The 20167-nt window shown below is 62.3% G+C and overlaps 1 protein-coding gene and 2 pseudogenes across 1 annotated transcript; all 3 read right to left on the bottom strand.

The window, feature by feature from the left end:
- Positions 1-143: 143 nt before the first annotated feature.
- On the bottom strand, positions 144-9239 carry LOC137359159 (octapeptide-repeat protein T2-like; the record flags this gene model as incomplete). Its single annotated transcript, XM_068025229.1, has 2 exons — positions 144-254; positions 9189-9239. Coding segments are annotated over 2 exons (162 nt in total), but the record flags the coding sequence as incomplete, so codon positions are not given.
- A 686-nt stretch (positions 9240-9925) lies between these two features.
- On the bottom strand, positions 9926-10591 carry LOC137359157 (RNA-binding protein 25 pseudogene; annotated as a pseudogene).
- Positions 10592-17884: 7293 nt separating this feature from the next.
- On the bottom strand, positions 17885-18882 carry LOC137359158 (octapeptide-repeat protein T2-like; annotated as a pseudogene).
- Positions 18883-20167: the final 1285 nt, after the last annotated feature.

The following is a 20167-nucleotide window of genomic DNA, read 5'->3' as shown; positions in this document are numbered from 1 at the left end:
GTGTGCGATCTCTCTCTCTCTCTCTCTCTCTCTCTCTCTCTCTCTCTCTCTCTATCTCTCTCGTGCTCTCTCTCTCTCTCGTGCGCGATCTCTCTCTCTCTCGTGCGCGATCTCTCTCTCTCTCGTGCGCGCTCTGTCTCCCGTGCGCGATCTCTCTCTCTCTCTCGTGCGCGATCTCTCTCTCTCTCTCGTGCGCGATCTCTCTCTCTCTCTCGTGCGCGATCTCTCTCGTGCGCGATCTCTCTCTCGTGCGCGATCTCTCTCTCTCTCGTGCGCGCTCTCTCTCTCACGTGCGCGCTCTCTCTCTCTCTCGTGCGCGCTCTCTCTCTCTCTCGTGCGCGCTCTCTCTCTCTCTCTCGTGCGCGCTCTCTCTCTCTCTCTCGTGCGCGCTCTGTCTCTCTCTCGTGCGCGCTCTCTCTCTCGCTCGTGCGCGCTCTCTCTCTCGCTCGTGCGCGCTCTCTCTCTTGCGCGCCCTCTCGTGCGCGCTCTCTCGTGCACTCTCTCGTGCGCTCTCTCTCTCGTGCGCGCTCTCTCTCTCGTGCGCGCTCTCTCTCTCGTGCGCGCTCTCTCTCTCGTGCGCGCTCTCTCTCTCTCGTGCGCGATCTCTCTCTCTCTCTCTCGTGCGCGATCTCTCTCTCTCTCTCGTGAGCGATCTCTGTCTCTCTCGTGAGCGATCTCTGTCTCTCTCGTGAGCGATCTCTCTCTCTCTCGTGCGCGATCTCTCTCTCTCTCGTGCGCGATCTCTCTCTCGTGCGCGATCTCTCTCTCTCTCGTGCGCGATCTCTCTCTCGTGCGCGATCTCTCTCTCGTGCGCGATCTCTCTCTCGTGCGCGACCTCTCTCTCGTGCGCGACCTCTCTCTCCTGTGCGTGCGCGCTCTCCCGTGCGTGCGCGCGCTCTCGTGCGCGCGCTCTCTCTCTCGTGCGTGCGCTCTCTCTCTCGTGCGCTCTCTCTCTCGTGCGCTCTCTCTCTCGTGCGCGATCTCTCTCTCTCATGCGCGCTCTCTCGTGCACGCCATCTCATGTGCTCTCCCTCTCTCTTTCGTGCCCTCTCTCTCGTGCGCGATCTCTCTCTCTCTCGTGCGCGCGATCTCTCGTGCGCGCGATCTCACGTGCGCGCGATCTCACGTGCGCGTGATCTCACGTGCGCGCGATCTCACGTGCGCGTGATCTCACGTGCGCGCGATCTCACGTGCGCGCGATCTCGTGCGCGCGATCTCTTGTGCGCGCGATCTCTTGTGCGCGCGATCTCTCGTACGCGCTCTCTCTCGTACGCGCTCTCTCTCTCTCTCGTGCGTGCTTTCTCGTGCGTGCCTTCTCGTGCGCGCTGTCCCGTGCGCGCTCTCGCGTGTGCTCTACCTCTCTCTCTCGTGCCCTCTCTCTCTCGTGCGATCTCTCTCTCTCGTGCGATCTCTCTCTCTCGTGCGATCTCTCTCTCTCGCGTGATCTCTCTCTCTCGCGCGCTCTCTCTCTCGCGCTCTCTCTCTCTCGCGCTCTCTCTCTGTCGTGCACGATCCCTCTCTCTCTCGTGCGCGATCTCTCTCTCTCTCGTGAGCGATCTCTCTCTCTCTCTCTCGTGAGCGATCTCTGTCTCTCTCGTGAGCGATCTCTGTCTCTCTCGTGAGCGATCTCTCTCTCTCTCGTGCGCGATCTCTCTCTCTCTCGTGCGCGATCTCTCTCTCTCTCGTGCGCGATCTCTCTCTCTCTCGTGCGCGATCTCTCTCTCGTGCGCGATCTCTCTCTCGTGCGCGACCTCTCTCTCCTGTGCGTGCGCGCTCTCCCGTGCGTGCGCGCGCTCTCGTGCGCGCGCTCTCTCTCTCGTGCGTGCGCTCTCTCGTGCGCTCTCTCTCTCGTGCGCGATCTCTCTCGTGCGCGATCTCTCTCGTGCGCGATCTCTCTCGTGCGCGATCTCTCTCGTGCGCGATCTCTCTCTCTCATGCGCGCTCTCTCGTGCACGCCATCTCATGTGCTCTCCCTCTCTCTTTCGTGCCCTCTCTCTCGTGCGCGATCTCTCTCTCTCTCGTGCGCGCGATCTCTCGTGCGCGCGATCTCACGTGCGCGCGATCTCACGTGCGCGCGATCTCACGTGCGCGCGATCTCACGTGCGCGCGATCTCTCGTGCGCGCGATCTCTCGTGCGCACGATCTCTCGTGCGCGCGATCTCTCGTGCGCGCGATCTCTCGTGCGCGCGATCTCTCGTGCGCGCGATCTCTCGTGCGCGCGATCTCTCGTGCGCGCGATCTATCGTGCGCGCGATCTCGTGTGCTCTCTCTCGTGTGCTCTCCCTCTCTCTTTCGTGCCGTCTCTCTCGTGCGCGATCTCTCTCTCACGTGTGCGATCTCTCTCTCTCTCTCTCTCTCTCTCTCTCTCTATCTCTCTCGTGCTCTCTCTCTCTCTCGTGCGCGATCTCTCTCTCTCTCGTGCGCGATCTCTCTCTCTCGTGCGCGCTCTCTCTCCCGTGCGCGCTCTCTCTCTCTCTCTCTCGTGCGCGATCTCTCTCTCTCGTGCGCGATCTCTCTCTCTCTTGCGCGATCTCTCTCTCTCTTGCGCGATCTCTCTCTCTCTCTCTCTCGTGCGCGATCTCTCTCGTGCGCGATCTCTCTCGTGCGCGATCTCTCTCGTGCGCGATCTCTCTTGTGCGCGATCTCTCTCTCGTGCGTGATCTCTCTCTCGTGCGCGATCTCTCTCTCTCTCGTGCGCGCTCTCTCTCTCGTGCGCGCTCTCTCTCTCTCTCGTGCGCGCTCTCTCTCTCTCTCGTGCGCGCTCTGTCTCTCTCTCTCGTGCGCGCTCTCTCTCTCTCGTGCGCGCTCTGTCTCTCTCTCGTGCGCGCTCTGTCTCTCTCTCGTGCGCGCTCTCTCTCTCGCTCGTGCGCGCTCTCTCTCTTGCGCGCCCTCTCTTGCGCGCCCTCTCGTGCGCGCTCTCTCGTGCACTCTCTCTCTCGTGCGCGCTCTCTCTCTCGTGCGCGCTCTCTCTCTCGTGCGCGCTCTCTCTCTCGTGCGCGCTCTCTCTCTCTCTCTCGTGCGCGATCTCTCTCTCTCTCTCTCGTGAGCGATCTCTGTCTCTCTCGTGAGCGATCTCTGTCTCTCTCGTGAGCGATCTCTCTCTCTCTCTCGTGCGCGATCTCTCTCTCTCTCGTGCGCGATCTCTCTCTCTCTCGTGCGCGATCTCTCTCTCTCTCGTGCGCGATCTCTCTCTCGTGCGCGATCTCTCTCTCGTGCGCGACCTCTCTCTCGTGCGCGACCTCTCTCTCCTGTGCGTGCGCGCTCTCCCGTGCGTGCGCGCGCTCTCGTGCGCGCGCTCTCTCTCTCGTGCGCGCGCTCTCTCTCTCGTGCGTGCGCTCTCTCTCTCGTGCGCTCTCTCTCTCGTGCGCTCTCTCTCTCGTGCGCGATCTCTCTCTCTCATGCGCGCTCTCTCGTGCACGCCATCTCATGTGCTCTCCCTCTCTCTTTCGTGCCCTCTCTCTCGTGCGCGATCTCTCTCGCTCTCGTGCGCGCGATCTCTCGTGCGCGCGATCTCACGTGCGCGCGATCTCACGTGCGCGCGATCTCACGTGCGCGCGATCTCGTGCGCGCGATCTCTCGTGCGCGCGATCTCTCGTACGCGCTCTCTCTCTCTCGTACGCGCTCTCTCTCTCTCTCTCGTGCGTGCTTTCTCGTGCGTGCCTTCTCGTGCGCGCTCTCTCGTGCGCGCTCTCGCGTGTGCTCTACCTCTCTCTCTCGTGCCCTCTCTCTCTCGTGCGATCTCTCTCTCTCGTGCGATCTCTCTCTCTCGTGCGATCTCTCTCTCTCGTGCGATCTCTCTCTCTCGCGATCTCTCTCTCTCGCGCGCTCTCTCTCTCGCGCGCTCTCTCTCTCGCGCTCTCTCTCTCTCGCGCTCTCTCTCTGTCGTGCACGATCCCTCTCTCTCTCGTGCGCGATCTCTCTCTCTCTCGTGAGCGATCTCTCTCTCTCTCTCTCGTGAGCGATCTCTGTCTCTCTCGTGAGCGATCTCTCTCTCTCTCGTGCGCGATCTCTCTCTCGTGCGCGATCTCTCTCTCTCTCGTGCGCGATCTCTCTCTCTCTCGTGCGCGATCTCTCTCTCGTGCGCGATCTCTCTCTCGTGCGCGATCTCTCTCTCGTGCGCGACCTCTCTCTCCTGTGCGTGCGCGCTCTCTCGTGCGCGCGCTCTCTCTCTCGTGCGTGCGCTCTCTCGTGCGCTCTCTCTCTCGTGCGCTCTCTCTCTCGTGCGCGATCTCTCTCGTGCGCGATCTCTCTCTCTCATGCGCGCTCTCTCGTGCACGCCATCTCATGTGCTCTCCCTCTCTCTTTCGTGCCCTCTCTCTCGTGCGCGATCTCTCTCTCTCTCGTGCGCGATCTCTCTCTCTCTCGTGCGCGCGATCTCTCGTGCGCGCGATCTCACGTGCGCGCGATCTCACGTGCGCGCGATCTCACGTGCGCGCGATCTCACGTGCGCGCGATCTCTCGTGCGCGCGATCTCTCGTGCGCGCGATCTCTAGTGCGCGCGATCTCTCGTGCGCGCGATCTCTCGTGCGCGCGATCTCTCGTGCGCGCGATCTCTCGTGCGCGCGATCTCTCGTGCGCGCGATCTCTCGTGCGCGCGATCTCTCGTGCGCGCGATCTCTCGTGCGCGCGATCTCTCGTGCGCGCGATCTCTCTCTCTCTCTCGTGCGCGATCTCTCTCTCTCTCTCACTCGTGCGCGATCTCTCTCCCGTGCGTGCGCGCTCTCTCGTGCGTGCGCGCTCTCTCGTGCGCGCTCTCTCGTGTGCTCTCCCTCTCTCTTTCGTGCCGTCTCTCGTGCGCGATCTCTCTCTCACGTGTGCGATCTCTCTCTCTCTCTCTCTCTCTCTCTCTATCTCTCTCGTGCTCTCTCTCTCTCTCGTGCGCGATCTCTCTCTCTCTCGTGCGCGATCTCTCTCTCTCGTACGCGCTCTCTCTCCCGTGCGCGATCTCTCTCTCTCTCTCTCTCTCTCGTGCGCGATCTCTCTCTCTCGTGCGCGATCTCTCTCTCTCGTGCGCGATCTCTCTCTCTCGTGCGCGATCTCTCTCTCTCTTGCGCGATCTCTCTCTCTCTCTCTCTCGTGCGCGATCTCTCTCGTGCGCGATCTCTCTCGTGCGCGATCTCTCTCGTGCGCGATCTCTCTCGTGCGCGATCTCTCTCTCGTGCGTGATCTCTCTCTCTCCTGTGCGCTCTCTCTCTCGCGCTATCTCGTGTGCGCTCTCTCGTGTGCTCTCCCTCTCTCTTTCGTGCCCTCTCTGTCGTGCGCGCTCTCTCTCGTGCGCGCTCTCTCTCTCTCTCGTGCGCGCTCTCTCTCTCGTGCGCGCTCTGTCTCTCTCTCGTGCGCGCTCTGTCTCTCGTGCGCGCTCTGTCTCTCGTGCGCGCTCTGTCTCTCTCTCGTGCGCGCTCTGTCTCTCTCTCGTGCGCGCTCTGTCTCTCTCTCGTGCGCGCTCTGTCTCTCTCTCGTGCGCGCTCTCTCTCTCGCTCGTGCGCGCTCTCTCTCTTGCGCGCCCTCTCGTGCGCGCTCTCTCGTGCACTCTCTCGTGCGCGCTCTCTCTCTCGTGCGCGCTCTCTCTCTCGTGCGCGCTCTCTCTCGTGCGCGCTCTCTCTCTCGTGCGCGCTCTCTCTCTCGTGCGCGCTCTCTCTCTCGTGCGCGCTCTCTCCCTCGTGCGCGCTCTCTCTCTCTCTCGTGCGCGATCTCTCTCTCTCTCTCGTGCGCGATCTCTCTCTCTCTCTCTCGTGTGCGATCTCTCTCTCTCTCGTGCGCGATCTCTCTCTCTCGTGAGCGATCTCTCTCTCTCTCGTGAGCGATCTCTCTCTCTCTCTCTCGTGAGCGATCTCTCTCTCTCTCTCTCGTGAGCGATCTCTCTCTCTCTCTCTCGTGAGCGATCTCTCTCTCGTGCGCGATCTCTCTCTCGTGCGCGATCTCTCGTGCGCGACCTCTCTCTCCTGTGCGTGCGCGCTCTCCCGTGCGTGCGCGCTCTCCCGTGCGTGCGCGCTCTCCCGTGCGTGCGCGCGCTCTCGTGCGCGCGCTCTCTCTCTCGTGCGTGCACTCTCTCTCTCGTGCGCTCTCTCTCTCGTGCGCGATCTCTCTCTCTCATGCGCGCTCTCTCGTGCACGCCATCTCATGTGCTCTCTCTCTCTCTTTCGTGCCCTCTCTCTCGTGCGCGATCTCTCTCTCTCGTGCGCGCGATCTCTCGTGTGCGCGATCTCTCTCTCGTGCGCGCTCTCTCTCCCGTGCGCGATCTCTCTCTCTCTCTCTCTCGTGCGCGATCTCTCTCTCTCTTGCGCGATCTCTCTCTCTCTCTCTCTCGTGCGCGATCTCTCTCGTGCGCGATCTCTCTCGTGCGCGATCTCTCTCGTGCGCGATCTCTCTCGTGCGCTCTCTCTCTCGCGCTCTCTCGTGTGCGCTCTCTCGTGTGCTCTCCCTCTCTCTTTCGTGCCCTCTCTGTCGTGCGCGCTCTGTCTCTCTCTCGTGCGCGCTCTCTCTCTCGCTCGTGCGCACTCTCTCGCACGTGCGCGCTCTCTCTCTCGTGCGCGCTCTCTCTCTCGTGCGCGCTCTCTCTCTCGTGCGCGCTCTCTCTCTCGTGCGCGCTCTCTCTCTCGTGCGCGATCTCTCTCTCGTGCGCGATCTCTCTCTCTCTCTCTCGTGCGCGATCTCTCTCTCTCTCTCGTGCGCGATCTCTCTCTCTCTCTCGTGAGCGATCTCTCTCTCTCGTGAGCGATCTCTGTCTCTCTCGTGAGCGATCTCTCTCTCGTGCGCGATCTCTCTCTCGTGCGCGATCTCTCTCTCGTGCGCGATCTCTCTCTCGTGCGCGACCTCTCTCTCCTGTGCGTGCGCGCTCTCCCGTGCGTGCGCGCGCTCTCGTGCGCGCGCTCTCTCTCTCGTGCGTGCGCTCTCTCTCTCGTGCGCGATCTCTCTCTCATGCGCGCTCTCTCGTGCACGCCATCTCATGTGCTCTCTCTCTCTCTTTCGTGCCCTCTCTCTCGTGCGCGATCTCTCTCTCTCTCGTGCGCGCGATCTCTCGTGCGCGCGATCTCTCGTGCGCGCGATCTCTCTCTCGTGCGCGCGATCTCTCTCTCGTGCGTGCGCTCTCTCTCTCGTGCGCGATCTCTCTCTCATGCGCGCTCTCTCGTGCACGCCATCTCATGTGCTCTCTCTCTCTCTTTCGTGCCCTCTCTCTCGTGAGCGATCTCTCTCTCTCTCTCGTGAGCGATCTCTCTCTCTCTCTCGTGAGCGATCTCTCTCTCTCTCTCTCGTGAGCGATCTCTCTCTCGTGCGCGATCTCTCTCTCGTGCGCGATCTCTCGTGCGCGACCTCTCTCTCCTGTGCGTGCGCGCTCTCCCGTGCGTGCGCGCGCGCTCTCTCTCTCGTGCGTGCACTCTCTCTCTCGTGCGCTCTCTCTCTCGTGCGCGATCTCTCTCTCTCTCATGCGCGCTCTCTCGTGCACGCCATCTCATGTGCTCTCTCTCTCTCTTTCGTGCCCTCTCTCTCGTGCGCGATCTCTCTCTCTCGTGCGCGCGATCTCTCGTGCGCGCGATCTCTCGTGCGCGCGATCTCTCTCTCGTGCGCGCGATCTCTCCCGTGCGCGATCTCTCTCTCTCTCTCTCGTGCGCGATCTCTCTCTCTCTTGCGCGATCTCTCTCTCTCTCTCTCTCGTGCGCGATCTCTCGTGCGCGATCTCTCTCGTGCGCGATCTCTCTCTCGTGCGTGATCTCTCTCTCTCCTGTGCGCTCTCTCTCTCGCGCTCTCTCGTGTGCGCTCTCTCGTGTGCTCTCCCTCTCTCTTTCGTGCCCTCTCTGTCGTGCGCGCTCTGTCTCTCTCTCGTGCGCGCTCTGTCTCTCTCTCGTGCGCGCGCTCTCTCTCGCTCGTGCGCGCTCTCTCTCTTGCGCGCTCTCTCTCTTGCGCGCCCTCTCGTGCGCGCTCTCTCGTGCGCGCCCTCTCGTGCGCGCTCTCTCGTGCACTCTCTCGTGCGCGCTCTCTCTCTCTCGTGCGCGCTCTCTCTCTCGTGCGCGCTCTCTCCCTCGTGCGCGCGCTCTCTCGTGCGCGATCTCTCTCTCTCTCTCTCTCTCGTGCGCGATCTCTCTCTCTCTCTCGTGCGCGATCTCTCTCTCTCTCTCGTGCGCGATCTCTCTCTCTCTCTCTCGTGAGCGATCTCTCTCTCTCTCGTGAGCGATCTCTCTCTCTCTCTCTCGTGAGCGATCTCTGTCTCTCTCGTGAGCGATCTCTCTCTCGTGCGCGATCTCTCTCTCGTGCGCGATCTCTCTCTCGTGCGCGATCTCTCTCTCGTGCGCGATCTCTCTCTCGTGCGCGACCTCTCTCTCCTGTGCGTGCGCGCTCTCCCGTGCGTGCGCGCGCTCTCTCTCTCGTGCGTGCGCTCTCTCTCTCGTGCGCGATCTCTCTCTCTCTCGTGCGCGATCTCTCTCTCGTGCGCGATCTCTCTCTCGTGCGCGATCTCTCTCTCTCTCGTGCGCGATCTCTCTCTCTCTCGTGCGCGATCTCTCTCTCGTGCGCGATCTCTCTCTCGTGCGCGATCTCTCTCTCGTGCGCGACCTCTCTCTCGTGCGCGACCTCTCTCTCCTGTGCGTGCGCGCTCTCCCGTGTGTGCGCGCGCTCTCGTGCGCGCGCGCTCTCTCTCGTGCGCGCGCGCTCTCTCTCGTGCGTGCGCTCTCTCTCTCGTGCGCTCTCTCTCTCGTGCGCGATCTCTCTCGTGCGCGATCTCTCTCTCTCATGCGCGCTCTCTCGTGCACGCCATCTCATGTGCTCTCCCTCTCTCTTTCGTGCCCTCTCTCTCGTGCGCGATCTCTCTCTCTCTCGTGCGCGCGATCTCACGTGCGCGCGATCTCACGTGCGCGCGATCTCACGTGCGCGCGATCTCACGTGCGCGCGATCTCTCGTGCGCGCGATCTCTCGTGCGCGCGATCTCTCTTACGCGCTCTCTCTCTCTCGTACGCGCTCTCTCTCTCTCTCGTGCGTGCTTTCTCGTGCGTGCCTTCTCGTGCGCGCTCTCGCGTGTGCTCTACCTCTCTCTCTCGTGCCCTCTCTCTCTCGTGCGATCTCTCTCTCTCGTGCGATCTCTCTCTCTCGTGCGATCTCTCTCTCTCGCGCGCTCTCTCTCTCGCGCGCTCTCTCTCTCGCGCGCTCTCTCTCTCGCGCGCTCTCTCTCTCGCGCTCTCTCTCTCTCGCGCTCTCTCTCTCTCGTGCACGATCCCTCTCTCTCTCTCTCGTGCGCGATCTCTCTCTCTCTCTCTCGTGAGCGATCTCTCTCTCTCTCGTGAGCGATCTCTGTCTCTCTCGTGAGCGATCTCTCTCTCTCTCTCGTGCGCGATCTCTCTCTCTCTCGTGCGCGATCTCTCTCTCGTGCGCGATCTCTCTCTCGTGCGCGATCTCTCTCTCGTGCGCGATCTCTCTCTCGTGCGCGATCTCTCTCTCGTGCGCGACCTCTCTCTCCTGTGCGTGCGCGCTCTCCCGTGCGTGCGCGCGCTCTCGTGCGCGCGCTCTCTCTCTCGTGCGTGCGCTCTCTCTCTCGTGCGCTCTCTCTCTCGTGCGCTCTCTCTCTCGTGCGCTCTCTCTCTCGTGCGCTCTCTCTCTCGTGCGCTCTCTCTCTCGTGCGCGATCTCTCTCTCTCATGCGCGCTCTCTCGTGCACGCCATCTCATGTGCTCTCCCTCTCTCTTTCGTGCCCTCTCTCTCGTGCGCGATCTCTCTCTCTCTCGTGCGCGCGATCTCACGTGCGCGCGATCTCACGTGCGCGCGATCTCTCGTGCGCGCGATCTCTCGTGCGCGCGATCTCTCGTGCGCGCGATCTCTCGTGCGCGCGATCTCTCGTGCGCGCGATCTCTCGTGCGCGCGATCTCTCGTGCGCGCGATCTCTCGTGCGCGCGATCTCTCGTGCGCGCGATCTCTCTCTCTCTCTCGTGCGCGATCTCTCTCTCTCTCTCACTCGTGCGCGATCTCTCTCTCGTGCGTGCGCGCTCTCTCGTGCGTGCGCGCTCTCTCGTGCGTGCGCGCTCTCTCGTGTGCTCTCCCTCTCTCTTTCGTGCCGTCTCTCTCGTGCGCGATCTCTCTCTCACGTGTGCGATCTCTCTCTCTCTCTCTCTCTCTCTCTCTCTCGTGCTCTCTCTCTCTCTCGTGCGCGATCTCTCTCTCTCTCGTGCGCGATCTCTCTCTCTCGTGCGCGCTCTCTCTCCCGTGCGTGATCTCTCTCTCTCTCTCTCTCGTGCGCGATCTCTCTCTCTCTTGCGCGATCTCTCTCTCTCTTGCGCGATCTCTCTCTCTCTCTCTCTCGTGCGCGATCTCTCTCGTGCGCGATCTCTCTCGTGCGCGATCTCTCTCGTGCGCGATCTCTCTCGTGCGCGATCTCTCTCGTGCGCGATCTCTCTCGTGCGCGATCTCTCTCGTGCGCGATCTCTCTCTCGTGCGTGATCTCTCTCTCTCCTGTGCGCTCTCTCTCTCTCGCGCTATCTCGTGTGCGCTCTCTCGTGTGCTCTCCCTCTCTCTTTCGTGCCCTCTCTGTCGTGCGCGCTCTCTCTCTCTCTCGTGCGCGCTCTCTCTCTCTCTCGTGCGCGCTCTCTCTCTCGTGCGCGCTCTCTCTCTCGTGCGCGCTCTGTCTCTCTCTCGTGCGCGCTCTGTCTCTCTCTCGTGCGCGCTCTGTCTCTCTCTCGTGCGCGCTCTGTCTCTCTCTCGTGCGCGCTCTCTCTCTCTCTCGTGCGCGCTCTCTCTCTCGCTCGTGCGCGCTCTCTCTCTTGCGCGCCCCTCTCGTGCGCGCTCTCTCGTGCACTCTCTCGTGCGCGCTCTCTCTCTCGTGCGCGCTCTCTCTCTCGTGCGCGCTCTCTCTCTCGTGCGCGCTCTCTCTCTCGTGCGCGCTCTCTCTCTCGTGCGCGATCTCTCTCTCTCTCTCTCGTGTGCGATCTCTCTCTCTCTCGTGCGCGATCTCTCTCTCTCTCGTGCGCGATCTCTCTCTCTCGTGAGCGATCTCTCTCTCTCTCGTGAGCGATCTCTCTCTCTCTCTCTCGTGAGCGATCTCTCTCTCTCTCTCTCGTGAGCGATCTCTCTCTCGTGCGCGATCTCTCTCTCGTGCGCGATCTCTCGTGCGCGACCTCTCTCTCCTGTGCGTGCGCGCTCTCCCGTGCGTGCGCGCTCTCCCGTGCGTGCGCGCTCTCCCGTGCGTGCGCGCGCTCTCGTGCGCGCGCTCTCTCTCTCGTGCGTGCACTCTCTCTCTCGTGCGCTCTCTCTCTCGTGCGCGATCTCTCTCTCTCATGCGCGCTCTCTCGTGCACGCCATCTCATGTGCTCTCTCTCTCTCTTTCGTGCCCTCTCTCTCGTGCGCGATCTCTCTCTCTCGTGCGCGCGATCTCTCTCTCGTGCGCGCTCTCTCTCCCGTGCGCGATCTCTCTCTCTCTCTCTCTCTCGTGCGCGATCTCTCTCTCTCTTGCGCGATCTCTCTCTCTCTCTCTCTCGTGCGCGATCTCTCTCGTGCGCGATCTCTCTCGTGCGCGATCTCTCTCGTGCGTGATCTCTCTCTCTCCTGTGCGCTCTCTCTCTCTCGCGCTCTCTCGTGTGCGCTCTCTCGTGTGCTCTCCCTCTCTCTTTCGTGCCCTCTCTGTCGTGCGCGCTCTGTCTCTCTCTCGTGCGCGCTCTCTCTCTCGTGCGCGCTCTCTCTCTCGTGCGCGCTCTCTCTCTCGCTCGTGCGCGCTCTCTCGCTCGTGCGCGCTCTCTCTCTCGTGCGCGCTCTCTCTCTCGTGCGCGCTCTCTCTCTCGTGCGCGCTCTCTCTCTCGTGCGCGCTCTCTCTCTCGTGCGCGCTCTCTCTCTCGTGCGCGCTCTCTCTCTCGTGCGCGCTCTCTCTCTCGTGCGCGCTCTCTCTCTCTCATGCGCGCTCTCTCGTGCACGCCATCTCATGTGCTCTCTCTCTTTCGTGCCCTCTCTCTCGTGCGCGATCTCTCTCTCTCGTGCGTGCGATCTCTCGTGTGCGCGATCTCTCTCTCGTGCGCGCTCTCTCTCCCGTGCGCGATCTCTCTCTCTCTCTCGTGCGCGATCTCTCTCTCTCTTGCGCGATCTCTCTCTCTCTCTCTCTCGTGCGCGATCTCTCTCGTGCGCGATCTCTCTCGTGCGCGATCTCTCTCGTGCGCGATCTCTCTCTCTCGCGCTCTCTCGTGTGCGCTCTCTCGTGTGCTCTCCCTCTCTCTTTCGTGCCCTCTCTGTCGTGCGCGCTCTGTCTCTCTCTCGTGCGCGCTCTCTCTCTCGCTCGTGCGCACTCTCTCGCTCGTGCGCGCTCTCTCGCTCGTGCGCGCTCTCTCGCTCGTGCGCGCTCTCTCTCTCGTGCGCGCTCTCTCTCTCGTGCGCGCTCTCTCTCTCGTGCGCGCTCTCTCTCTCGTGCGCGATCTCTCTCTCGTGCGCGATCTCTCTCTCTCGTGAGCGATCTCTGTCTCTCTCGTGAGCGATCTCTCTCTCGTGCGCGATCTCTCTCTCGTGCGCGACCTCTCTCTCCTGTGCGTGCGCGCTCTCCCGTGCGTGCGCGCGCTCTCGTGCGCGCGCTCTCTCGTGCGTGCGCTCTCTCTCTCGTGCGCGATCTCTCTCTCATGCGCGCTCTCTCGTGCACGCCATCTCATGTGCTCTCTCTCTCTCTTTCGTGCCCTCTCTCTCGTGCGCGATCTCTCTCTCTCTCGTGCGCGCGATCTCTCGTGCGCGCTCTCTCGTGCGCGCGCTCTCTCGTGCGCGCGCTCTCTCGTGCGCGCGATCTCTCGTGCGCGCGATCTCTCATGCGCGCGATCTCTCGTGTGCTCTCCCTCTCTCTTTCGTGCCCTCTCTCTCGTGCACGATCTCTATCTCTCTCGTGCTCTCTCTGTATCTCTCTCGTGCGGGCTCTCTCTCTCGTGCGGGCTCTCTCTCTCGTGCGGGCTCTCTCTCTCGTGCGGGCTCTCTCTCTCGTGCGCTCTCTCTCTCTCGTGCGCTCTCTCTCTCTCGTGCGCTCTCTCTCGTGCGCTCTCTCTCGTGCGCTCTCTCTCGTGCGCTCTCTCTCTCGTGCGATCTCTCTCTCGTGCGATCTCTCTCTCTCGCGCGCTCTCTCTCTCTCGTGCGCGATCTCTCTCTCTCGTGCGCGATCTCTCTCGTGCGCGATCTCTCTCTCTCGTGCGCGATTTCTCTCTCTCGTGCGCGCGCTCTCTCTCGTGCGCGCTCTCTCTGTCTCGTGCGCGCGCGATCTCTCTGTCGTGCGCGCGCTCTCTCTCGTGCGCGATCTCTCTCTCTCTCTCTCTCTCTCTCGTGCGCGATCTCTCTCTCTCTCTCGTGCGCGATCTCTCTCTCTCGTGCGCGATCTCTCTCTCTCGTGCGCGATCTCTCTCTCTCGTGCGCGATCTCTCTCTCTCGTGCGCGATTTCTCTCTCTCGTGCGCGCGCTCTCTCTCGTGCGCGCTCTCTCTGTCTCGTGCGCGCGCGATCTCTCTGTCGTGCGCGCGCTCTCTCTCGTGCGCGATCTCTCTCTCTCTCTCTCTCTCTCTCTCTCTCTCGTGCGCGATCTCTCTCTCTCTCGTGCGCGATCTCTCTCTCGTGCGCGATCTCTCTCTCGTGCGCGATCTCTCTCTCTCTCTCTCGTGCGCGATCTCTCTCTCTCGTGCGCGATCTCTCTCTCTCGTGAGCGATCTCTCTCTCTCTCGTGAGCGATCTCTCTCTCTCTCGTGCGCTATCTCTCTCTCGTGCGCGACCTCTCTCTCCCGTGCGTGCGCGCTCTCTCTCTCGTGCGCGCGCTCTCTCTTTCGTGCGCTCTCTCTTTCGTGCGCTCTCTCTCTCGTGCGCTCTCTCTCTCGTGCGCGATCTCTCTCTCGTGCGCGATCTCTCTCTCGTGCGCGATCTCTCTCTCGTGCGCGATCTCTCTCTCGTGCGCGATCTCTCTCGTGCGCGATCTCTCTCGTGCGCGATCTCTCGTGCGCGATCTCTCGTGCGCGATCTCTCGTGCGCGATCTCTCGTGCGCGATCTCTCGTGCGCGATCTCTCGTGCGCGATCTCTCGTGCGCGATCTCTCTTGCGCGATCTCTCTCTTGCGCGATCTCTCGCACGCTCTCTCTCGTGCGTGCGCTCTCTCTCGTGTGCGCTCTCTCTCGTGTGCGCGCTCTCTCTCGTGTGCGCGCTCTCTCTCGTGTGCGCGCTCTCTCTCGTGTGCGCGCTCTCTCTCGTGTGCGCGCGCTCTCTCGTGCGCTCTCTCTCGTGCGCTCTCCCTCTCTCTTTCGTGCCGTCTCTCTCGTGCGCGATCTCTCTCTCACGTGTGCGATCTCTCTCTCTCTCTCTCTCTCTCTCGTGCGCGATCTCTCTCTCGTGCGCGCTCTCTCTCTCTCTTGCGCGATCTCTCTCTCTCTCTCTTGCGCGATCTCTCTCTCTCTCTCTTGCGCGATCTCTCTCTCTCTCTCTTGCGCGATCTCTCTCTCTCTCTCGTGCGCGATCTCTCTCTCGTGCGCGATCTCTCTCTCTCCTGTGCGCTCTCTCGTGTGCGCTCTCTCGTGTGCTCTCCCTCTCTCTTTCGTGCCCTCTCTGTCGTGCGCGCGCTCTCTCTCTTTCTCGTGCGCGCTCTCTCTCTTTCTCGTGCGCGCTCTCTCTCTTTCTCGTGCGCGCTCTCTCTCTCTCTCGTGCGCGCTCTCTCTCTCGTGCGCGCTCTCTCTCTCGTGCGCGCTCTCTCTCTCTCTCTTGCGCGCTCTCTCTCTCGTGCGCGCTCTCTCTCTCTCGTGCGCGCTCTCTCGCTCGTGCGCGCTCTCCCTCTCGTGCGCGCCCTCTCGTGCGCGCTCTCTCTTGCGCGCCCTCTCGTGAGCGCGCTCTCTCGTGCACTCTCTCGTGCGCGCGCTCTCTCTCTCGTGCGCGCTCTCTCTCTCGTGCGCGCTCTCTCTCTCGTGCGCGCTCTCTCTCTCGTGCGCGCTCTCTCTCTCGTGCGCGCTCTCTCTCTCTCGTGCGCGCTCTCTCGCTCGTGCGCGCTCTCCCTCTCGTGCGCGCCCTCTCGTGCGCGCTCTCTCTTGCGCGCCCTCTCGTGAGCGCGCTCTCTCGTGCACTCTCTCGTGCGCGCTCTCTCTCTCTCGTGCGCGCTCTCTCTCTCTCGTGCGCGCTCACTCTCTCGTGCGCGCTCTCTCGTGCGCGCTCTCTCTCTCGTGCGCGCGCTCTCTCTCGTGTTCGCGCGCTGTCTCGTGCGTGCTTTCCGTTGCGCTCTCTCTCGTGTGCTCTCCCTCTCTCTCGTGTGCTCTCCCTCTCTCTTTCGTGCTCTCCCTCTCTCTTTCGTGCTCTCCCTCTCTCTTTCGTGCTCTCCCTCTCTCTTTCGTGCTCTCTCTCTCTCTTTCGTGCTCTCTCTCTCTTTCGTGCTCTCTCTCTCTTTCGTGCTCTCTCTCTCTCGTGCGCGATCTCTCTCGTGCGCGATCTCTCTCTCTATCGTGCGCGATCTCTCTCTCTATCGTGCGCGATCTCTCTCTCTATCGTGCGCGATCTCTCTCTCTCTCTCTCGTGCGCGATCTCTCTCTCTCTCTCGTGCGCGATCTCTCTCTCGCTCTCTCGTGTGCGCTCTCTCGTGTGCTCTACCTCTCTCTTTCGTGCCCTCTTTCTCTTTCGTGCCCTCTTTCTCTTTCGTGCCCTCTCTCTCGTGCTCTCTCTCTCTCGTGCCCTCTCTCTCTCTCTCTCGTGCCCTCTCTCTCTCTCTCTCGTGCCCTCTCTCTCTCTCTCTCGTGCCCTCTCTCTCTCTCTCGTGCCCTCTCTCTCTCTCTCTCGTGCGCTCTCTCTCTCGTGCGCTCTCTCTCTCGTGCGCTCTCTCTCTCGTGCGCTCTCTCTCTCGTGCGCTCTCTCTCTCGTGCGCTCTCTCTCTCGTGCCCTATCTCTCTCGTGCCCTATCTCTCTCGTGCGCTCTCTCTCTCGTGCGCGCTCTCTCTCGTACGCTCTCTCTCTCGTGCGCTCTCTCGTGCGCTCTCTCTCTCGTGCGTGCTCTCTCTTTCTCTCGTGCGCGCTCTCTCGTGCGCTCTCCCTGTCTCGTGTGCGTGCCATCTCTCTGTCGTGCGCCATCTCTCTGTCGTGCGCCATCTCTCTGTCGTGCGCCATCTCTCTGTCGTGCGCCATCTCTCTGTCGTGCGCCATCTCTCTGTCGTGCGCCATCTCTCTGTCGTGCGCCATCTCTCTGTCGTGCGCCATCTCTCTCTCTCTCGTGCGCCATCTCTCTCTCTCTCGTGCGCGATCTCTCTCTCTCTCGTGCGCGATCTCTCTCTCTCTCTCGTGCGCGATCTCTCTCTCTCTCGTGCGCGATCTCTCTCTCTCTCGTGCGCGATCTCTCTCTCTCTCGTGCGCGATCTCTCTCTCTCTCTCTCTCTCTCTCGTGCGCGATCTCTCTCTCTCACTCTCTCTCTCGTGCGCGATCTCTCTCTCTCACTCTCTCTCTCGTGCGCGATCTCTCTCTCTCTCGTGCGCGATCTCTCTCTCGTGCGCGATCTCTCTCTCGTGCGCGATCTCTCTCGTGCGCGATCTCTCTCTCTCTCTCTCGTGCGCGATCTCTCTCTCTCTCTCTCTCTCGTGCGCGATCTCTCTCTCTCGTGCGCGATCTCTCTCTCTCGTGCGCGCTCTCTCTCTCTCGTGCGCGCGCGCTCTCTTGTGCGCGCTCTCTTGTGCGCGCTCTCTTGTGCGCGCTCTCTTGTGCGCGCTCTCTTGTGCGCACGCTCTCGTGCGCTCTCCCTCTCTTTCGTGCCCTCTCTCGTGCGCGATCTCTCTGTCTCTCTCTCGTGCGCGCGATCTCTCTCGTGTGCGCTCTCTCGTATGCGCTCTCTCGTGTGCTCTCCCTCTCTCTTTCGTGCCCTCTCTCTCGTTCGCGATCTCTGTCTCGTGCTCTCTCTCGTGCTCTCTCTCTATCTCTCTCGTGCAGGCGCTCTCTCTCGTGCGCTCTCTCTCTCGTGCGCGATCTCTCTCTCTCTCGTGCGCGATCTCTCTCTCTCTCGTGCGCGATCTCTCTCTCTCTCGTGCGCGATCTCTCTCTCTCTCGTGCGCGATCTCTCTCTCTCTCTCTCTCGTGCGCGATCTCTCTGTCTCTCTCTCGTGCGCGCGATCTCTCTCGTGTGCGCTCTCTCGTATGCGCTCTCTCGTGTGCTCTCCCTCTCTCTTTCGTGCCCTCTCTCTCGTTCGCGATCTCTGTCTCGTGCTCTCTCTCGTGCTCTCTCTCTATCTCTCTCGTGCGGGCGCTCTCTCTCGTGCGCTCTCTCTCTCGTGCGCTCTCTCTCTCGTGCGCTGTCTCTCTCGTGCGCTCTCTCTCTCGTGCGCTCTCTCTCTCGTGCGCTCTCTCTCTCGTGCGCTCTCTCTCTCGTGCTCTCTCTCTCTCGTGCGCTCTCTCTCTCTCTCGTGCGCGCGCTCTCTCTCGTGCGCGCTCTCCCTGTCTCGTGTGCGTGCCATCTCTCTGTCGTGCGCCATCTCTCTGTCGTGCGCCATCTCTCTGTCGTGCGCGATCTCTCTCTCTCGTGCGCGAACTCTCTCTCTCGTGCGCGATCTCTCTCTCTCTCGTGCGCGATCTCTCTCTCGTGCGCGATCTCTCTCTCTCGTGCGCGATCTCTCTCTCTCTCGTGCGCGATCTCTCTCTCTCTCGTGCGCGATCTCTCTCTCTCGTGCGCGATCTCTCTCTCTCGTGCGCGATCTCTCTCTCTGTCGTGCGCGCGCTCTCGTGCGCGATCTCTCTCTCTCTCTCTCTCTCTCGTGCGCGATCTCTCTCTCTCTCTCTCTCTCTCTCGTGCGCGATCTCTCTCTCTCTCTCTCTCTCTCTCTCTCGTGCGCGATCTCTCTCGTGCGCGATCTCTCTCTCTTGCGCGATCTCTCTCTCTCTCGTGCGCGCTCTCTCTCTCGTGCGCGCTCTCTCTCTCGTGTGCTCTCTCTCGTGCGCTCTCTCTCTCGTGCGCTCTCTCTGTCTCGTGCGCGCGCTCTCTCTCGTGCGCGATCTCTCTCTCTCTCTCTCTCGTGCGCGATCTCTCTCTCTCTCTCTCATGCGCGATCTCTCTCTCGTGCGCGATCTCTCTCTCGTGTGCGATCTCTCTCTCGTGCGCGATCTCTCTCTCTCTCTCGTGCGCGATCTCTCTCTCTCTCTCTCTCGTGCGCGATCTCTCTCTCTCTCTCTCGTGCGCGATCTCTCTCTCTCGTGCGCGATCTCTCTCTCACTCGTGCGCGATCTCTCTCTATCGCGCCCTCTCGTGTGCGCTCTCTCTCGTGCACTCTCTCGTGCGCGCTCTCTCTCTCGTGCGCGCTCTCTCTCTCGTGCGCGCTCTCTCTCTCGTGCGCGCTCTCTCTCTCGTGCGCGCTCTCTCTCTCGTGCGCGCTCTCTCTCTCGTGCGCGCTCTCTCTCTCGTGCGCGCTCTCTCTCTCGTGCGCACTCTCTCTCTCGTGCGCGCTCTCTCGTGCGCGCTCTCTCGTGCGCGCTCTCTCTCTCGTGCGCTCTCGTGCGCTCTCTCTGTCTCGTGCGCGCGCGATCTCTCTGTCGTGCGCGCGCTCTCTCTTGTGCGCGATCTCTCTCTCTCTCTCTCTCTCGTGCGCGATCTCTCTCGTGCGCGATCTCTCTCGTGCGCGATCTCTCTCGTGCGCGATCTCTCTCGTGCGCGATCTCTCTCGTGCGCGATCTCTCTCTCGTGCGCGATCTCTCTCTCTCTCTCTCGTGCGCGATCTCTCTCTCTCTCTCTCGTGCGCGATCTCTCTCTCTCTCGTGCGCGATCTCTCTCTCTCTCTCGTGCGCGATCTCTCTCACTCGTGCGCGATCTCTCTCTCTCACTCGTGCGCGATCTCTCTCTCTCTCACTCGTGCGCGATCTCTCTCTCGTGTGTGCGCGCTCTCTCGTGCGTGCGCGCGCTCTCGTGCGCGCTCTCTCGTGTGCTCTCCCTCTCTCTTTTGTGCCGTCTCTCTCGTGCGCGATCTCTCTCTCCCGTGTGCGATCTCTCTCTCTCTCTCTCTCTATCTCTCTCTCTCTCTCGTGCTCTCTCTCTCTCTATCTCTCTCGTGCTCTCTCTCTCTCGTGCGCGATCTCTCTCTCTCTCGTGCGTGCTCTCTCTCTCTCGTGCGCGATCTCTCTCTCTCTCTCGTGCGCGATCTCTCTCTCTCTTGCGCGATCTCTCTCTCTCTCTCTCGTGCGCGATCTCTCTCGTGCGCGATCTCTCTCGTGCGCGATCTCTCTCGTGCGCGATCTCTCGTGCGTGATCTCTCTCTCTCCTGTGCGCGCGCTCTCTCTCTCGCGCTCTCTCGTGTGCGCTCTCTCGTGTGCTCTCCCTCTCTCTTTCGTGCCCTCTCTGTCGTGCGCGCTCTCTCTCTCTCGTGCGCGCTCTCTCTCTCTCTCGTGCGCGCCCTCTCTCTCTCTCGTGCGCGCTCTGTCTCTCTCTCGTGCGCGCCCTCTCTCTTGTGCGCGCGCTCTCTCTTGTGCGCGCGCTCTCTCTTGTGCGCGCGCTCTCTCTTGTGCGCGCGCTCTCTCTCGTGCGCGCGCTCCTCTCTCGTGCGCGCGCTCGCTCTCGTGCGCGCGCTCGCTCTCGTGCGCGCGCTCTCTCTCGTGCGCGCGCTCTCTCTCGTGCGCGCGCTCTCTCTCTCGTGTGCGCTCTCGTGCGCGCTGTCTCGTGCGTGCTTTCCGTTGCGCTCTCTCTCGTGCGCGATCTCTCTCTCGTGCGCGATCTCTCTCTCTCGTGCGCGATCTCTCTCTCTCTCGTGCGCGATCTCTCTCTCTCTCTCGTGCGCGCGCTCTCTCTCGTGCGCGATCTCTCTCTCTCTCTCTCTCTCTCTCGTGCGCGATCTCTCTCTCTCTCTCTCTCTCTCTCGCTCGTGCGCGATCTCTCTCTCTCTCTCTCTCTCTCTCTCTCTCTCTCTCGTGCTCGATCTCACTCTCTCGCTCGTGCGCGATCTCTCTCTCTCTCTCTCTCTCTCTCTCTCTCTCGTGCTCGATCTCTCTCTCTCTCGCTCGTGCGCGCTCTCTCTCTCTCTTGCGCGCCCTCTCGTGCGCGCTCTCTCTCGTGCACTCTCTCATGCGCGCTCTCTCTCTCTCGTGCGCGCTCTCTCTCTCGTGCGCGCCCTCTCTCTCGTGCGCGCCCTCTCTCTCGTGCGCGCCCTCTCTCTCGTGCGCGCCCTCTCTCTCGTGCGCGCCCTCTCTCTCGTGCGCGCCCTCTCTCTCGTGCGATCTCTCTCTCGTGCGATCTCTCTCTCGTGCGCGCCCTCTCTCTCGTG

Source organism: Heterodontus francisci, unplaced genomic scaffold, assembly GCF_036365525.1.
Source record: "Heterodontus francisci isolate sHetFra1 unplaced genomic scaffold, sHetFra1.hap1 HAP1_SCAFFOLD_1371, whole genome shotgun sequence".
Taxonomy (NCBI): Eukaryota; Metazoa; Chordata; class Chondrichthyes; order Heterodontiformes; family Heterodontidae; genus Heterodontus; species Heterodontus francisci.
Note: the sequence above shows the minus strand (reverse complement) of the source record. Positions and strands in the feature narration are given on the sequence as shown.